An 18,888-nucleotide genomic window follows, 5' to 3' on the forward strand; every position below is an offset into this window, starting at 1 on the left:
CTTCCCTATTCTATACAACCCATTTTCATGACCTTCCCCATTCTCTTCCCACAGAGGTTACTTGTCATATCTTCCTACGAACCTATGTTCTAATACGGCCATATTTCCCGGTTCTGGTAAAATCCCCTAGCGGCAAAAAGTCGCAACACGAATCATCTCCCTTCTTTCTATCCAATCAGAACACGTGTTACATCGACTTAGATCCAACTTGACTAACACAAGTAAATGTGGGGCCACTAATATCCCTCCTCCACCGTTACATGACTGAGTTCTGTCTAAAAGAAACGTTTGCGCATCGCATAGGAGAAGAGGTTCTAGTTTTTCCGAAGCATACGGAAATTGCCGAGGCCTTGCGAATAATCACTATTGAAACAACGTTGCTGATTGCACAACCAAATCTGATTGCAACCAATCACGAATCCTGAACACTCGCACCATGAAAGGGCCGTATTAGAACAGAGGTTCGTAGGAAGATATGACAAGAAACCTCTGTGGGAAGAGAATGGACCTTCCCCTACACCTAACATTTTTCAGTTCCTCCATCCATACTAGCAAGGGTGAACAATACTAAGCCCTACCTGTAATACTTTACTACTTTTGACTTGATCAAAAAGTAAAACACTTATACTTCATGATATTAAGGATTAAACAGTTTCCATTCCTGCTATGTCCGTATTATCTGATTCATTTTAATATTATACTTGATAAACATCTCTCTTTAATCTATCTTAGCGTTTCATAAAAACATCATGAATTTTTATTTAAGTCAAATACATTCTGTACATGTTGACTAATCCAAATCTGTACTTTCTCTTCAAATAACGACAGTGTGTACTAAACAATAATTCTGTCACAGAGACAAGACTGGAATCATTTCCATAAGAAATACTAGTAATATTTTCCCAAATTCACAAATATTTACACTTTGAAACAAAAGAAAACTAAAAACTAAACTATGTTGATACATGAAAAGAAAATAAGATGGTATAATGTAAAAAAGAAAAGAATTTTGTTCCATAAGAAATACAGATAATATTTTCCAACTTCCCAAAAAGTTGCACTGAAAAACTAAAAATCAACTAAAAACTAAATTATGTTGCTACATGAAAGAAGGTATGATGCTGAATTGTAAAAAATATATTTGCTACTGAAAAAACACAAGTAATGTTTTCCCAAATTGACAAAAAGTTGCACTGGGAAACAAAAGAAAACTAAGAAAGTAAACTATATTGCTTCATGTTAAGAAAAGAAGACAGAGAATAATAAATGTTAGATTTGGTACAGAAAAAGGACAGGAATTCCCCCTAAAACATATTGTAAAGATTGTTGCCATGAGTAATATATTTTGCAATGTATAATATAATATGACAATGTTTATTATCATTCACATTGCTACTGAAAATCAACAAATACTTCTTCCATAAAAGATGCTCATGATAATTCCCCCACTTTCATAAAAAAGTTGGATTGGAAACAAAAGAGAACTAAGAAACTAAACTACATGGTTACATGAAAGGAACGATATGATAGGACTTATAATCATGCTGAAGAAAAATGTGAAACCAGAATTAAACATTTGGAAATGCAACTAATATTGTACTAACATACAATCAAAGCAACTACTCTTATTTACACATTCTACAAAAGGAGTTTCTATGAAAGGAATATTTAGCAGATAATGACAAAAATAGAAAAAAATAGGGGCTCTCAAACCTTGTAATTTTGCATATTTTTACGGACTAAGTGCCCTTTGAAGCCAGCCTGAATCTTGACTGCAGCTCTATTGACATCGGGATCATTTAAATCTATATCCACAATCTCATCATCTACAAATTCTGCCTCGGACTTTCTGTCGTGGTCTCTCTCAGCCTGTTTTGAAATTATTGAAGAAAATCTTAAACTTTTGCAACATAAGTAAATAATGTAATCACCTGCAAAAACTATCCACATGTACTATCAAACTAACAACTATCTTTTACAAGACCTGAAATGCATTTTGATTTTAAAAAAATAACACTTATCTTAATTTACCATCCAGTCACATGAATTAAAATTGAATTAAAATATATTTCAGCAATAAATATAGGGTTATCCATTTAATCAAAATGCATTTGATTACAGACACATTCACAACTACTATTTTCCACACAACTAACAACTTGAACTGTAAATAACATCATTAAATGTCTAACTACACATTCAAAATCAACGTGAAATATTACATTATTTTCTACCAAACCACAAATTCAATCTTGTTACTGTTATTCAAATGTCTAAAATCATTTACTGTATTTACCAAAATAAGCACCCTGTTCCAATAAATAGTTCCTGAAAACTTCTAGACAGTAAGTAATCTGTACTAGTGTCCCCCACTGAGACCAAACTGTACAAGACAGTCCATATCTTATTGTGTAACTTACATAAGAAACAGAAAACAAGAGTATACTATCACCATGGTAACTATAATGGAAACAGTTTTAGCTTCATTTGAACAATGTCTTTTTCCTGCCTGTCAGTCTCTGAAATCAAATTTGACTTGTTCTGTAAGATTCTAATGTGTGCCTCTTGGCAATTTTCATGGTGCTTATTTTGGTGAATATAGTAATTGAGATATTTTGATCCCCTATTAATTTGTAATAACAGGAACATAGTGATGCACCAAGCTGAGGGATCTCTGATCAATGACTCTACATGTACGCTGCTGGAAAGTGCATGGTTCTATGTGGTTTTAGACTGAAGGAAAACTGACTGACTGACTGAGTTTGGTTTAACGCCGCCGCTTTTAGCAATATTCCAGCAACATCACGGCGGGGGACACTAGAAATGGGCTTTACACATTGTACCCATGTGGGGAATCGAACCAGGGTATTCGGCATGACGAGCGAACGCTTTAACCACTAATCTACCCCACCGCCCCTTTGATGTGCTCTAAGTGATGCAGGTGCGAGTGAGTGAGTGAGTGAAAGAGTTTAGTTTTACGCCATTTTTAGCAATATTTTAGCAATATCACGACTTCACACATTGTACCCATGAGGGGAATCAAACCCGGGTCTTCGGAATGACGGGTGAATGCTTTAACCACTAGGCTACCCCACCGCCCCAATAAACCCTGTGATACAGTTACACAAAAAAGAGGAAATCTTTTGAGTTAAATAATGAATGTTTGAAGTTTTGTTTTCCAGACATGTCTGGGTACAGCAGCAGAATCCTTGATACAGACTTCCAGGATCAAGTTTATACATTGGCTTAACATGGTAATCATTATTATAGGAAACCGAAAGCTTTGGTGCATCACTGAGAAAATGAGGTGAGTTGTTCCATCACTTCTTGTTTACATAGAGATACCTTCCTTTACAGCAATCTAGACACTTCTATCACACCTAGACATTAATAGTCGTCACACACTTCTAAACCTACATCAACAACAACAAACAGTTCACTACGGAAATGAAGATTACAAATTACAAATGAAAATGACAAATTAAACCTTGTCCTCCTTCAAGTTTGACCTAAAACAACCCTGACATAGTTCAGATTTGACAACATATGCAACTTTCATCTTGTGTTATTTCGAACTAATAGATAACCTTGACCCAGTCAACTTGGCTTAACCTTGACCTTGTATGACCCTTACTTAAAACTAGAACTAGAACTACATTGACCTACAAACCTTCTTCTCTGTGACATCTTTCCTTGCCTTGTGACCTCTAAAACTCGCTTGTATTTTGGTAGCTGCTGATGCAAGATCAGGGTCTTCGAGATCGATGTCTGCGATTTCGTCTTCCTCTGTTTTCTCTTGAGGCTGTTCTGAATCCTTTGGCTGTTAGTTAGAACAATAACCAGTAAACATTAACACACGGTTAGGTTTAAACAAACACGAAGAACAACTGCTAACATTACAATAGTAGAGGTAACAAGACCAATCATGATGGCCACTGACTCCTCCCTGAGTCTTGGTTCCCATCAATGTATTCCGTAACACAAATCCATACACCATAGTATGTCTACATTAATTGGCTTTCGACTGGCAGATATTCTGGGTGAAACAAGTCAAAGCAACCCGAATTCCTGCTTTAAATAGCGGTAATATGGGCTTTCTTTTCGGTGCTAACCTTAACAAATGCACTATTAAGGCTGTTGATGGACCAAAAACGAACACTGACATAGTTTGACATGTTGCAGGCTATGGTGCAAAGGCCAAGGTCGAATATCGTCACTTTCTGTTGTGACGTCACTTGAATTGTTCGATGACGTAATTGCATTCGGGCAGTCCCCTGTCAGAAGTTGATTTGGGTAAACTTACAGTCAAATTCCTTCATTGTTTCCTTTTTCTTTTCAACACAAATTCCATGTATTTTAGCAATAATAATGGTAAAGCTATTTTTTCGACGGGCAGTTAATGGAAGACCTCAGGCTTCTGCAATTGATAATGCCCTAAAAAATAGCATTACCCATATATTAGTACAAATCTAAATATGCAACAGTCTCTACTTATTACATTCTGTTCTTTTTTCCACATTTCAAATTCCAAATTTCAGTGCATGAAGTTTTCATGTATACACATCAAATACTTGTCTATACACTATGCCATTTAGAAAGTGGTCAAAGCAGCAGTGGCTGAGCGGGTTAGGTGGCTGACTTTGTGTGCTGGTGATTGCTGCCTGACTCTGAGGGTGTGGGTTTGAATCCCAGATGAGACTCAACCCAACAAAAGTACTAGAATCTGTACTTTACTGAGAAAGTGTAATCCCAAATATAACATGTGTTACAAATACTTGTCCATTAGAGCTAGATATTAATAAAATCCACAATCAGCGACCAACCCAGGAATAACTGTCCATTAGATACATATACTTATAAAATCCAAAATCAGAGACTTCCAACTTGTAACACATGAATCAATGTCCATACAACCAAAACTAAAAATGTTCCGAGTCAGAAAAACTTTACATCAACATCTGCCATGCTGCTCAAAAACTTCGCAAGCTTCTAAATATATACCTCCACCATATTGTCTTTAAAAGCGGATATAAAACACAAAACAGATGGAGCCAGTATTTCAGCACATCTTTATTGATTCCCAGCAACACAGATGACTGATCCCATTCATCTTCCGTACCAGAAGCTAGCTGTGCCTAAACCGTCTGCATCAGTTTATCAAAAGTGTCTCCAGCTCCTGTGCAGTGTGTTCTAATGAAGCTGCAGGTCCCTCCCACAAGACATACACATGCTGCACCACCAATCCATCACTCTGGTCAAGTCCGTCTACTCTCACCCATCATCCTGCACCTTAGATGAACTTTGCAGCAACTGATAGTCAAAATGTGTTTGTGGGGTGGTTGGTTTGTTGTTTTACGCCACACTTGACAGTATTCCAGCTATATGGTGGTAGTCTGTAAATGATAAAGTCTGGGCCTAACAATCCAGTGATCAACAGCATGAGCATCGATCTACGCAATTGGGAACCGATGACATGTGTTAACGAAGTCAGCGAGCCTGACCACCAGAGCCCGTTAGTCGCCTCTTACGACAAGCATGGGAAACTGAAGATCAATTCTAATCTGGACCTTCACGAGGGAGACACACATGGGTTGCTGAAGATCAATTCTAATCTGGACCTTCACGAGGGAGACACACATGGGTTGCTGAAGATCAATTCTAATCTGGACCTTCACGAGGGAGACACACATGGGTTGCTGAAGATCAATTCTAATCTGGACCTTCACAAGGGAGACACACATGGGTTGCTGCAGACCCATTCTAACCAGGATCTTCATGAGGGAGACACACATGGGTTGCTGAAGACCCATTCTAACCAGGACCTTCACGAGGGAGACACACATGGGTTGCTGAAGACCCATTCTAACCAGGATCTTCACGAGGGAGACACACATGGGTTGTTGAAGACCCATTCTAACCCGGATCTTCACAGGTGTGTTTGTGGGATGGGGCAGGGGTGCATGGAATTTTTCTACAATACATTTCTAGGATGTCAGAAACAATAGTGAACAAAATATTCTTCCTCAGGATTTTACAAACACAAACATGTAAACCATCATTAAGAAAACAAGTGCTCAGATTCTCCTTTTAAAAAATGTACATTTTGAAGCCGTGACGAAAAAATCAATCTGTCTGTCCACAAAAATAATGAATGTTTCTCATCCTAAATACAACTCTTCAATACATCAACATTTTAAGATCTATTATCCTACCTCATGTAAGAATGTCCATCTCTGATTGGTTCACATGACCTTGAATAAATTACCACATCTGCCCAGTGCACAGCGGTACACCGCCTAAGCAGGATATAAATCTTTGCTAGGGAGACTAAATCATTTATACCCCGCCCCATGGAAAAAGCATGCATCCACAGCAGTCAGTGAACCCTGAACCAGTGGTTCGGTTATATATTATTATATATATATATATATTCCTTGCTTGACCCGCAGTGATGTTGCTGGAATATTGCTAAAAGCGGCGTAAAACCAAACTCAGTCAGTCCTTGCTTGACCAAAACTGAATGACAAAATATTGCTGACACTGCACACCTTTAATACTCTAAACAATAATGAAAAAATATCCATGTTGGGTGCTACAATTCTGATGTAAAAAAGGCAGTGCACTCAAATGCCCCTGCACCAAGAATATATTTGTATTCACTGATGTTACTGACAGAAGACACAAAGGACCCTCGTGGGACCACAGCCCAGCCAATTTCCATATCCTGCAAATTATCAACTTGAAACTGTACCACCAATGACCATATCCCTACCAACAGCCTCCTCAAAACGCCATTCCAGTAAATCAAGAGATCAGAAAGGTCTACAGCGCTCTCATTAACGCTTGCTGTACCTCGAATCATCCAATTTGTCTACATTAACTGAGCATGCATAACACAATTACTGTTGCTGGATGAAGCTACAGGTTGACGGAACAATCAGATACGAACAGCCTCGTTTACGGCTACAATCTGTTAATGATCGTATTTGCCTGCGCCAATTACTGCACCAATACTGCCACAAAGAATTACCACAATTGCCCATTGGAAATGTTCCATTACTGAATATGGATTATCCATGAGGGAGTTATAGACTCGGGCTGTTCCCTACCTCCTAATTCTGTAATGTAACAAGGCCTAAACATCAAAGGATATTTTTTACATGTTTTTTTAATCCTTTATTGTACAGGTATGCGATTAGGTTTGAAAAGTTATAGTTTTTCCCTGAATTGTGGTTCAGTTGTGTTGCCAGTACAAAAGATCAGGAGACTTTTTGTTTGAGGGATTGTGACGGAAGGGACCAATGATACTAAAGGAACGGGGGACATGAAAACATTATATGAAAAATGTACGTGAGCAAAGTATGAAGACCCATTTCATCCTATATTAACGCTAAGATTGCTTTGTGGATTTGTGAAACTGGGCCCACTCCTTTAAAGACCTGTGTGCCATGAGACGAAACATCCATCAGTCATGTGGACCATTTGCAAACAACCATATGAGATGAAGGAAAACCAAGTTCTATGGATAGTCAACTTCTTTATTGCAATGAGTGCAACGTTTCGGTGTAGGTACTAACACCGCTAAAAGCAAGTGATCACTTGCGTGATAACGGTGTTAGTACCTACACTGAAACGTCGCACCCATTGCAATAAAGAAGTTGACTATCCATAGAACTTGGTTTTCCTTTATCTATACAACTTCTAAAATGCCTCACACAGAAGTTAACCATATGAGATGCTGTTACTCTCCTTTCATTAGGGGTACTATTGAGGGGGGGAAATGACTATGCGATAGCGATAGTCTATTGCGACCAACTATTGCAATACTATTGCACTATTATTTTTCACCTTGAATTGTCATATTTGAAGACATTTCCCAGATGAATGTATAGTTTATATGAAATAAAAACAAGTTGAAGTAGTTTCAGTGTCTTTTAATAACTGACAAGAAACTTGAAACCCAGATCAAGTAAACAGTTAAAACAAACTCAATGAAGCTGCAAGTCTGCACCCAAACAGCCTGTATTTTGCGCTGCGCATTCATCAACAGAAGTCGATTACTAAACTATCGATAGTCACACATACTATTGATGCATCGACAGCTTTTCGTTTCTATCATCAATCAATTGCTATCGGAGACTCAACAATTGCAATCCATCGATAGTTTGATGCATCTTTACAGCCTTCATGATCCCCATCTGTACAGGGTGAGTGAGTGAGTGAGTTAGTAATATTCCTGCAATATCATAAGCACCAGAAATCGGTTTCACACAGAGTACCCATGTGGGGACTCAAGCCTAGGTACGACAACACTTTTAACCACCCCATGGCCCCTTCCTAGTAAGAAATAAATCCAAGCCAGCCGGACCAGAGACTGTTGAGATTTACTGGCCCGACTGGATTTTTACTAGCCATGGGCTAGCGGGCCAGTGGCTATTTCACACACTGGACATAAATGGCAGAAACAGCATTGAAAATTATATGAACGGATCACTGAAAATCAGTGATGACACCAGGTGTTTGCTGACACCACTCAAAAAATTCGCATAGAATTTGTAGTAAGGAACAAGTAAAAAGAAGGGACAAAACCATTTCCACATTCATACGAAATCCTTGATAAATGCAGCGTCAATTGTACAATTGTGTCTCTATCATGAGCATATACTCGTTTCAGCAGTTTTACAGCTGTATGATGCTGTTTGTAAACAAATTCTCGATAATTGGAAAGATTTCTTTAAAAAATCCCCATTCCCGAAGAATGTCATGCTGTCCAGTATCTAATGAAGGTGTGGGACAAAAGGAACCCTGGCCCAGAATCTCTATAGATTAGTTCTCTATAGAGTACACATTATAAGTGCTCCCAGGACACGAGGTCAGGGAATCTGACACGACCACTGATCTTTAAGCAGTGTTCAACCACGTCCTGTATGATGAGCTCCAGGGCTTGCTGTGAGGGAGAATTCATTATGGACACTCATTAGTCACAGGGGAGTACTCATTAGTGAGATGAGTGGTTAAAGGAGGAATTCTGGTTTACAGTTGGGTCAAGAAGCATTCATTACGGTCAGCTGGATTGTAAGGATAGAAGACATAACGTGGTCACTACTGGTGATGAGAAAAATACAATCATGATCATTCAGGTTATCTGGAGACTCTTATAGCTGCTAGTTACAGAAATAATACATGGAAAATCACTTGGGTGAGGTGAAGGTGAGGTGAAATTGGGTTTTAACGTCGTGCTTGAGAATATTTCACTCATATGACGACATGCATGCGTGTGTATGTGTATGTGCGGCTGCTTGTACTAGCCCAGACTTAAGCTGGTTTTATAGTGCTAGCCCACTGAGATACCATGCCGCAGTGAAGCATGAATACCCCACTCAGACACATTATACTGACTCCGAGCCGACCAGTCCTTGTTGTACCCATTAATGCCGAGAGCCAGGCAGGGACCAACAAGTACCATATTTTAATGTCTTTTGGTATGACGCGGTCGGGGATCGAACCTGCGACCTTCCGCTCTCCGGGCGGATGCTCTAACCACTACACCACGGAGGCGGTTGAAAATCACTTGGGGATCTGGAAGGGGAGTGTAGAGTTATACATGTCAAGGTATCCTGTCCTGTAGTGAAATTGTTCCTTTGTAATATTGTCCTTTTAGAATACTTTTTAAAATGTTTCTAATGTTCGAAGGAGAAATTATTTGAATGGAACAGTTTCAACCAGGAATATTTTCGCACAATACATTCAGATTGGCAATATTTGTTCCAAATGGTACTGGTTATTGTTGACACATGTACAACCTTTCACAGACACAATACACCCATGAAGGTCTGGGTTACAACTGATCTTCAGCAACCCATGCTTGTTGTAAGAGGCAAGTAACGGGTATGGGTGGACAGGCTCGCTGACTGGGTTGACACATGTCATCGTATCCCAATTGCGCAGATCGATGTTCATGCTGTTGATCCCTGGATTGTCTGGTCCAGACTCGATTATTTACAGACCGCCGCCATATAGCTGGAATATTGTTGAGTGCGGCGTAAAACTAACCTCACTCACTCACTCACTCACAGACACAATAAATGTTGCCTGTGCCCCTGACAGATATAGAATAGAATAGAATAATACTTTAATGCCTTTTCAGGAATTTGTGTTACATCAGCAGAGCTACTGACACATTAGAGAGATACCAAACATATTTACATAAATTCTTTGATTTAGGTATCTTCACATTTGTTTAAGAGAGATATGGAATAAAGGAATAAAGGATGTACATCACCCGCTTCCCTTGTATAAATTTGGGATCCATCTCGAATAAGTCCTAACAACCTTTCACCGTTCCCAGTTTCCAACACTAATTGGTGTTAAAAATCATTGAACACTGCTTGTGACAGAAGACAGCCAACAAAAAAGGGCAGCTTGACCGAAAACTTTGGGCAGGTTTAGCCACAAAAACACAGTTGGTGTGACCCGATGGTCAATATAATCATACAGGTCAAAAACTGGGTTAAGAGACAACCACATGGATGAACTGAGACCATTCATCACTTTAATTCGAAGGGACAGTCTGTGAAGGAAAAAGTATTTTTGGTCGAACGCTTGGCCATCTGAATCGATCAGGCCCAGAATTGAATCAAGGGTATTTTGCTGTGTACACAGTGATAGGCAATATATTATAGTTAATTGTCAGGACGTGAGAGCTGAAATCATTGAAAGACCAATTTAGTCACAGTCCAGGTTGGAGACTCTGTAGGGAGTGAAATGATTCATCACGCTAGGTTAAAGTGAGTGAGTGACGTTAGTTTTACGCCGCACTCAGCAATATTCCAGCTATATGGCGGCGGTCTGTAAATAATCAAGTCTGGACCACACAATCCAGTGATCAACAGCATGAGCATCGATCTGCGCAATTGGGAACCGATGACATGTGTCAACCAAGCTGGCGAACCTGACCACCCGATCCCGTTAGTCTCCTCTTACGACAAGCATGGGTTACTGAAGGCTCATTCTAACCCGGACCTTCGCGGGATGCTAGGTTGAAGACTCTGTATGGCGTGAAATGGTTCTTTTACAGGAATATTCATGTTGGTACTGTTTTCCTGATGGCTACCTAAAGAAAAGTAATCTTAAATGGTTAATTTGTGCAAACTTCATCATATTACGGATACAATAGGCATGAGAGACTGGTAACCTGGGCTGAACATGTGTTGAACAGCATGTGAGTTATATCATGGCACTCAGTATGCTGACTTTATTTAGTGTGCTAGGCAGGGAAACAAGGACCATCGCTTAAAATCCTTCTGAGTGATTCAGCAGGGGAGTGAATTCTGACCTGGTCAAAGGTCAATGCAACTCTGTACCCATGGCAACTGGGGGAACAGGCAGATGGTTCATCAAACCCACCCTCCTTAATGATTGATGGATGGATGGATGGACGGATGGATGGATGGATGGACGGATGGATTTTAACGTCGCACCCAGCAATATTCCAACTATATGGCTAGAATAATCGAGTCTGGACCTGTCGATCCAGTGATCAACAGCATGTACATCGATCTACGCAATTGGGATACGATGACAAGTGTCAACCAAGTCAATGAGCCTGACCACCCGATCCTGCTAGTCACCTCTAATAACAAGCATGGGTGACTGAAGACCAATTCTAACCTGGACCTTCACGGGTCCACCCTCACCGAACAACATAATGTATCCTCAAGTGGGCATCCCCTTCCTATAAACCCCCATCTAAAATGTGATCCCGGACATTGTTACATCCTTCAAGACAACTGAAACCTATGCAAACTGGCACAAAACATGGCGTCCCAAGACCTGTCACCAAGGTCACCAGGAGGCTGACATGAAAACACCGAACCAGTGGGTCCTGGCCTAGATCATCTCACATACATCATCATGACAGACGTACAGATGTTGGTCAACCTTGGGGTCAAGGTCAAGGTCAGTGTCGCGACCTGTAACACCACGCATACATCACAGTCCAGCAGACGTTGCAGTGGGTCAGGGTCAAGGCCAAGGGTGATGATTTATGATGAAATATACGGACATGTCAACAACACTAGGTATGAAAGCAAAGTACTCATGTCATATGAATCAGATGGGTTTTTGTTTGTTTTGTGGTTGTGTAATCAGATGGAGAATTATTCAGTGTCTTCTTTTTGTTTGTTTTGTGGGTTTTAACTTTATCAACGTACATTAGGAAAGACTGAACAATTAGCATTGTCAGGGCATTGTACAACAATCTACTGGCATACATGTGTGCATGTGTGGTGTCTAATTTAGCTATAGAAGTGAGTGAGCGAGTTTTATGCCGTTTTTAGCAATATTCCAGCAAGATCACAGTGGGGGACACCAGAATTGGCTTCACACATTGTACCCATGTGGGGAATCGAACCCACGTCTTCAGCATGACGAGCAGATGCATTAACTACTAGGCTACCCCAACACCCTCCAAATCTAAACAAGACCCGTGAAGGTCCGGGTTTGAATATTGATCTTCAGTAACCCATGCTTGTCGTAAGAGGCGACTAAAGGGATCATGAGGTCAGGCTCGCTGACTTGGTTGACACATGTCATCAGTTCCCAATTGCGCAGATCGATGCTCATGCTGTTGATCACTGGATTGTCTGGTCCAGACTCGATTATTTACAGACCGCCGCCATATAGCTGGAATATTGCTGAGTGTGGCATAAAAAACTAAACTCACTCACTCACTCACTCACTCCAAATCTAAACAAGGGGGGGGGATGTACATAATATCCGTCAGGGGCACAGGTAATATTTATTACAGTGAGAACACCAGCAATATCACGGCAGGGGACACCAGAAATGGGCTTCACACACTGTACCCATGTAGGGAATCGAATCCGGATCTTCAGCGTGACGAGTGAACGCTTTAACCATTAGGCTACCCCACCACTCCACTGACATACTGAACTCCTCTGCCAGGTTGTAAGATCATCATGAGTACTTTATCTGACAATTGGAGTCCCAGATCTTGTCTTGCTGACACAACAAGAAGTTCATCTTGTTTGATTTGTAGGATGCCCAACAAACTGGTCACTCAACTCTTGATCTTAATCTCAGGTCACACCAAACTTGTGTCACTGTGATCTCACAGGTCGTTCACATCAACGTTCACAACCTCGTTGGAATAAATGATACATCTTTGCACCAAGTTGTTCATCAAACTTTAACTAGATTTCAGAATTAGGCTTAACTTCCATGCCCTTCAGCATTCTGCACCACAAAGCCAAGGCCACAGTCTTGTGTGAAAAGGCACCTATTACCATTCAAATTTTGTATATTTATATCACTTACATTTACATACAAAATGTAAGAAACATGTCACATTTATTGCATTAGCTTCAACAAAACAAAGTTAACAGTTTTATAATTGTGAAAATGTCAATTAAATTGGGTCCATGTTGAGTTCATGCTACAACAGCCAAGAAAAACAATTCTTTCCAACACGAACAATTTGATGCCAGACATGCTACTTGATGATGGTGTGTGAGTGAGTATGGTTTTACGACGCTTTTAGCAATATTCCAGCTATATGACATTGTACCCATGTTGGGTATCGATCCAGTGTCTTCCGCGTGATGAGCCAACGCTTTAACCACTAGGTTACCCTTCCGCCCCTAACTTTTGAATAGCATAATAATGCCATTATAAGAGATAATGGTTAGAAGACATGTCAAATAACCCTATACGTTCCTGAGATAAAACACTTGACAGAAATTCTGCACATGACAGCTGAGTCTCATCATGACAAGACAATTTTGCTGAGAGTTTTTAAAACTTACTGCCCATAGTTTTAAAATGAAATCAGTGATTTATATTCTGTTGACAAGAAATAAGTGAAACATTAAAAACTAAATTTAAATTCGAAAAAAACATACTAACATGAAATCAGTGACTTACACTATGTTGACAAGAAGTAAGTCAAAACCTTTTTTTTTAAACTACGTGTCACTACCAGGATAAATAATCTACAATACTTACATTAAAAAGTTTTAAAAATGTACCTACAAATATTCAAAACACAACAAGTAATGATGAATTACTATTCCTCCTGACTCAACTTAAGTTATGTCTACCTACTCACAATTTTAGGCAATGAAGCAAGTATTTGAAATTTGAGATTTATAATAATTTGAATAGATCTAAAAAAATTCAAAATGCAACAAATATTGATGAATTACTCTTCCTCCTGGCTCGACTTATGTTATTTCCACCTACTCACTATTTTTAGGCAATGAAACAAGTATTTGCAATTTGAATCTCTATATCTCATTATTAGAAGGAAATATCTGTAAACCAGAAAACATATACCCAGCCCGGGATAAGCCCAGGGTATATTGGCAACAAATTTTTCAGATAGATAAATAATGTTATGACTACTGCATGTTGAATTGCGAAGATTTCATTTTGGCAACATTTTGCGTGCATCTACACGATATCTAATCAGGATGAAACTCGACAGTGAGTTGATTTTAATTCCTGACTATTGAATTATTTTATTTCTGAAATATCGCCTGGGCGGTTATATGGTCCATTTTGGCCCCCCAATTTTCCCCAAATTTCCATTTTACAGCCCTAGGTGGCTTTCCGGAAAATCCCGGGATCCTTAACTCATTATAATACCTTGCCCCCTGATCACCTTGACACAAATGTTTTACTAACGAGGACACAGGTAGGTCAGCTCTTGTTACCTATTACACACTGAACAACAGAGACGCCAACCAAAATGAAGGCAATTTAGAATATTTACGTAGATCAGATCTCACAAGAATTATCAATAACCATATTGTCACTGTGGCTCTGAACAAAACAAAATCCTCTAAAGATTGTTTTTCATTGCTAAAAAGCAGAAAACTTTCTCATAACGAACTAATTCAGGTGATTATTAATTTGTTGTAAATGTGATGATGGTAAAATTACTTTTGATATTGCGTTAATATTTTACTTTGATGTGTTTGTGACATTTGGTTCATAATATCGGTTGTATTCCAATCAAATCAGCTTTCTTCAGTGAGCTAAACAGAAAATAGAACATGGAAACTGTTTGTTTACAAAACTAAGCCAAGTAAATTAAACCTAGATAATTGGCGATTTAATTACAAGTAACAGACTCTCTTCGACTAACTTATTTCATCTGTTTGGTTGGTATTTTCTAAGTTGGTAAATAACAAGAAAGATGGATGGCAAAGATAATAAAGAAATTATCATCCTTACATCTTACCTTAAATTATCATACTTATATCTTACCTTAAATTATCATACTTATATCTTACCTTTCTTGCAACTTACTTCAGTACTTAAAATGGACAGATTTTTTTACTGCCTCCTGTTTGGTTTTGCATCGTGTCAACACATCAAACGGCACCATGTGGTGGCGCGTGGTCCTGTGCTCAAAGCTCAGGTCACAAATCGGTGAAGTTAAGCACCGTCGAGCTCGGAGAGTCCTTGGATGGGTGACCGTGCTTGGCAGCTTGGCTCCTGAGAGTTTCTAGGACTTCAGTCCTGCCCCACAACGAAGCACATGTGACACATGTGGTCTCACCTTAGGCAAGTGAGTTTTTTCAACATTGTCTCTGTTCACCCAGCAGGAAAATGGGTACCCGGGTGGGATAAGTCATGTGACTATAACCTTCTAGCGCCTAACAGGCAGCTTGGGTTATCCGGGGTAATAATATGTGTGCTGTAGCACCTTGAGCGAGCATTGAATGCACGGATATAGGCGCGGTTACAAATACCCACTATTATGTACTACGTGACCAAGCATAATTTAAAACAACAATAGATGAAAATAGCAAATTGCGTGCACGCTGGTGATGTTCTTTGTTCAGTATTACTTTTTAGATGGGGTATATGAATTAACATTGATTTTAAAGGTTTATACAGGAGGGTCGTCTTACACATCTGTTTGCTTCAACAGTGGTAGGCATAAACAGCGACATAGCGGTACTATATTGAAGGTCTGTGATAGCCACCAGGCTGCACTGCATGATGGGATAGTCCCATGCAGGGAACAGTTCCAATTTGGATTCCTGCAAGTGCTGACCGATGCCGAATTGGACTGAGATGAGAGGAGTGGAATTGCCAGATAATTGTGCCGATGGATCAAGGCACCTGTGACAGCTACTCACAAGAACGATTTGCCTTCACTCAGATGAATAACTCCCTGGAATTTCAAATTGCACCAAAAGTTTGATTCGCAGAGTTACATTATGCTTCTTGAAGCAAAAGAGCAAGCATCAATAAATTCATGAGATTAGATTTAAGGTATGCGAAAAGATGATTACTTTCGATGAACTAAACCGAAAAAATATTGATTTTAAAATCTGAAAATTGAAACTGAAATTTTTAACAAGAGAGTTAAATACTTAAAGAAGTAACGCATTTCAAATTAATCGAATTACAGAATTAGGATTGATTAAAAATAATTTGTTTTATTTGGACATTTTTCGCAGTTCTCAGATGATGCATTGGGCGCGTGTCAGAAAAACCATCAAGACACATTGGCATGCCAATACTTGATGAAGAGGAGGGAGTTTAGACATCTAGTTTTTATATATATTGCTATCAGCAGGGATTTTTATTTCTTGCCTGCCTGGATTGCCACTTTCACGTAATGCCATAACATGATACTTCTTATTTCCCTGCCTGGTGGATTGCATGGTTGTGATAACAAAAGAGCTGGCTGGCTTCCAGTCGGTACAGTGAGTCTGGGTGGGGGATATATAGAGTTAAAACTACAGTCTGGCTGGTATCTTGGTGGGCTAGCATAATAGAAATGACTTTAGTTTGTAACAAAAATAACAGTCACCAAGAAATCTATCGACAAGTGACAAATGTACATCGTCCAGGAATAAAATATCCACAAAAAAACAACAAAAAAACAATTTCAGTCAAGACAAACTTTCTCCCTCCTTCCTTCCTTCTTTCTCTCCCTTTTCCCTCTCTCGCTAGCTCTCTTCTCCTTCCTTCTCTTTCTCTCTCACTGACAGCCCAGTGGGCCAGCATGATAGAAGTGACTACAGTCAAGACAAACTCTCTCCCTCCTTCCTTCCTTCTTTCTTTCCTTCTATCTCCCTCTTTCTTTCCCTTTTGCTCTCTCTCTCTCATCTCTCTTTCTACCTCTGTCACTGGTAACTCACTGGGCTAGCATAATGGAAGTCACTTTAGACAAACCAACTCTGTCCCTCCCTCTTTCTTTCCCTTTTGCTCTCTCTCTTTCTCATCTCTCTTTCTCATCTCTCTTTCTACCTCTGTCACTGGTATCTCACTGGGCTAGCATAATAAAAGTCACTTTAGACAAAACAAACTCTGTCCCTCCCTCTTTCTCTCCCCTTTTACATTTTCTCTCTCTCTCTCAGTCTGTGTCAGTGTGTCTGTCTGTGCCTTGTTGTACTAGTCCTGTCACAAAGACGATAAACGATGCTGAAAAAATTGCCGACTATGCTTGACAAATAGGCTGCAAACGTGAGAGTCCAAGTAAAAGGGGATTAAAAAAAGAGACAAAAATAACTACATGAATCAGGCTGTGCTGTTTTATCTGATTTCCAGACCGACTATGAAGTGGGGCACACTTTCATCAAGGCTGTGAACATGTCTGTGATGAAACCTGTCTCTCGAGATGGCTACATTCCTCATCCTTACTACACCATCTACGCTACATGGGGCGTGTGACAAGACGACCAGCCGACATAATCACAGGGCTTGACCCTGACCCCTTTCTGTCATCGGGCAGTACTTTTACATGATGGACATGACAACATTTGTGCCATACACGAGTCTCTTCGGCTCTGTGGTGGACTGGGGCTCAAGACTTTAAAACATATCACATGTGGAGGGATTTTCTTCGCATCTAAATAAAAATATTTCGCAGGCACACTTTTAAAAAGTTGTCTTGGACTATTTTAATTCCATATTTACTTATATTCTCCAAACGATGAGTGAGTGAGTGAGTGAATGAGTGAGGGGGTGAGTGGGTGAATGACTGGGTGAGTGAGTGAGTGAGTGAGTTTGCATGCCTTTTAGCAATATTCCAGCTATTCCAGAGAGAATCAAACCCTGACCTTCGGCATGGAAGGAAAATACTTTACCCACTCAGCTACACCTTGCCCCTGCTTCACCACAGATGTATTTAACATAATTGTAACCCTGCATTCAATGCAATAATGTAAAACTAAGACTTGGAGCCTCTTCCCCCTTATTTGGTTCTTTTATCAATACCATACGGTATAAGAACGGTATGAAAACGGTATAAGAACCTCTACCGAAACGTCGCTATTGTTAAAATAAAGAAGTTGATCATCCATAAAGTTGTGTCATCTATATAAAAACATGGTTACAACAAAATCAAAGGAACCACAATTTTAGTCCATTATAACCATAGATTGTTTTATGCATTGAGAGAGAGAGAGAAAGAGTGAGTGAATGAGTTTAGTTTTACCACTCGGCAATATTCCAGCTATATGGCGGCGCTCTGTAAATAATCAAGTCTGGATTAGACAATCCAGTGATCAACAGCGCAATTGGGAACCGATGACATGTGTCAACCAAGTCAGCGAGCCTGACCACCCGATCCCGTTAGTCGCCTCTTACGACAAGCATAGTCGCCTTTTGTGGCAAGCATGGGTTGCTGAAGACCTTTTCTACCCCGGATCTTCATGGGTTGAGAGAGAGAGAGAGAGAGAGAGAGAGAGAGAGAGAGAGAGAGAGAGAGAGAGAGAGTGAGAGAAATAGAGATAGAGAGAGAGAGGAGGGGGGGGGGGGAATGGATATACAATCAGTCAGTGGCTCATACCCACCAAAAGGGTTTGTGAGATATCAGTCAGTGTTCATAAACATGTTAGTGAA

At 39.7% G+C, this 18,888-nt stretch overlaps 1 protein-coding gene across 9 annotated transcripts in view; it reads right to left on the reverse strand.

Moving 5' to 3' along the window:
* The window catches only part of LOC124254125 (triadin-like), a 310,850-nt gene that overhangs the window by 16,980 nt on the left and 274,982 nt on the right, over positions 1-18,888 (reverse strand). For 6 of the 9 annotated variants that reach the window (XM_046688006.1, XM_046688001.1, XM_046688000.1 and 3 more), the window contains 2 exons: positions 3,671-3,820; positions 1,714-1,869 (listed from right to left, as the gene is read on the reverse strand). In XM_046688006.1, the coding sequence (XP_046543962.1) occupies positions 1,714-1,869; positions 3,671-3,820 (306 nt within the window). The remainder of the gene's footprint in view (positions 1-1,713; positions 1,870-3,670; positions 3,821-18,888) is intronic. The other 3 variants (XM_046688007.1, XM_046688005.1, XM_046688003.1) reach the window with 1 other exon arrangement.

Source organism: Haliotis rubra, unplaced genomic scaffold (genome assembly GCF_003918875.1).
Source record: "Haliotis rubra isolate DU_JTF1 unplaced genomic scaffold, ASM391887v1 Scf565, whole genome shotgun sequence".
Classification (NCBI taxonomy): domain Eukaryota; kingdom Metazoa; phylum Mollusca; class Gastropoda; order Lepetellida; family Haliotidae; genus Haliotis; species Haliotis rubra.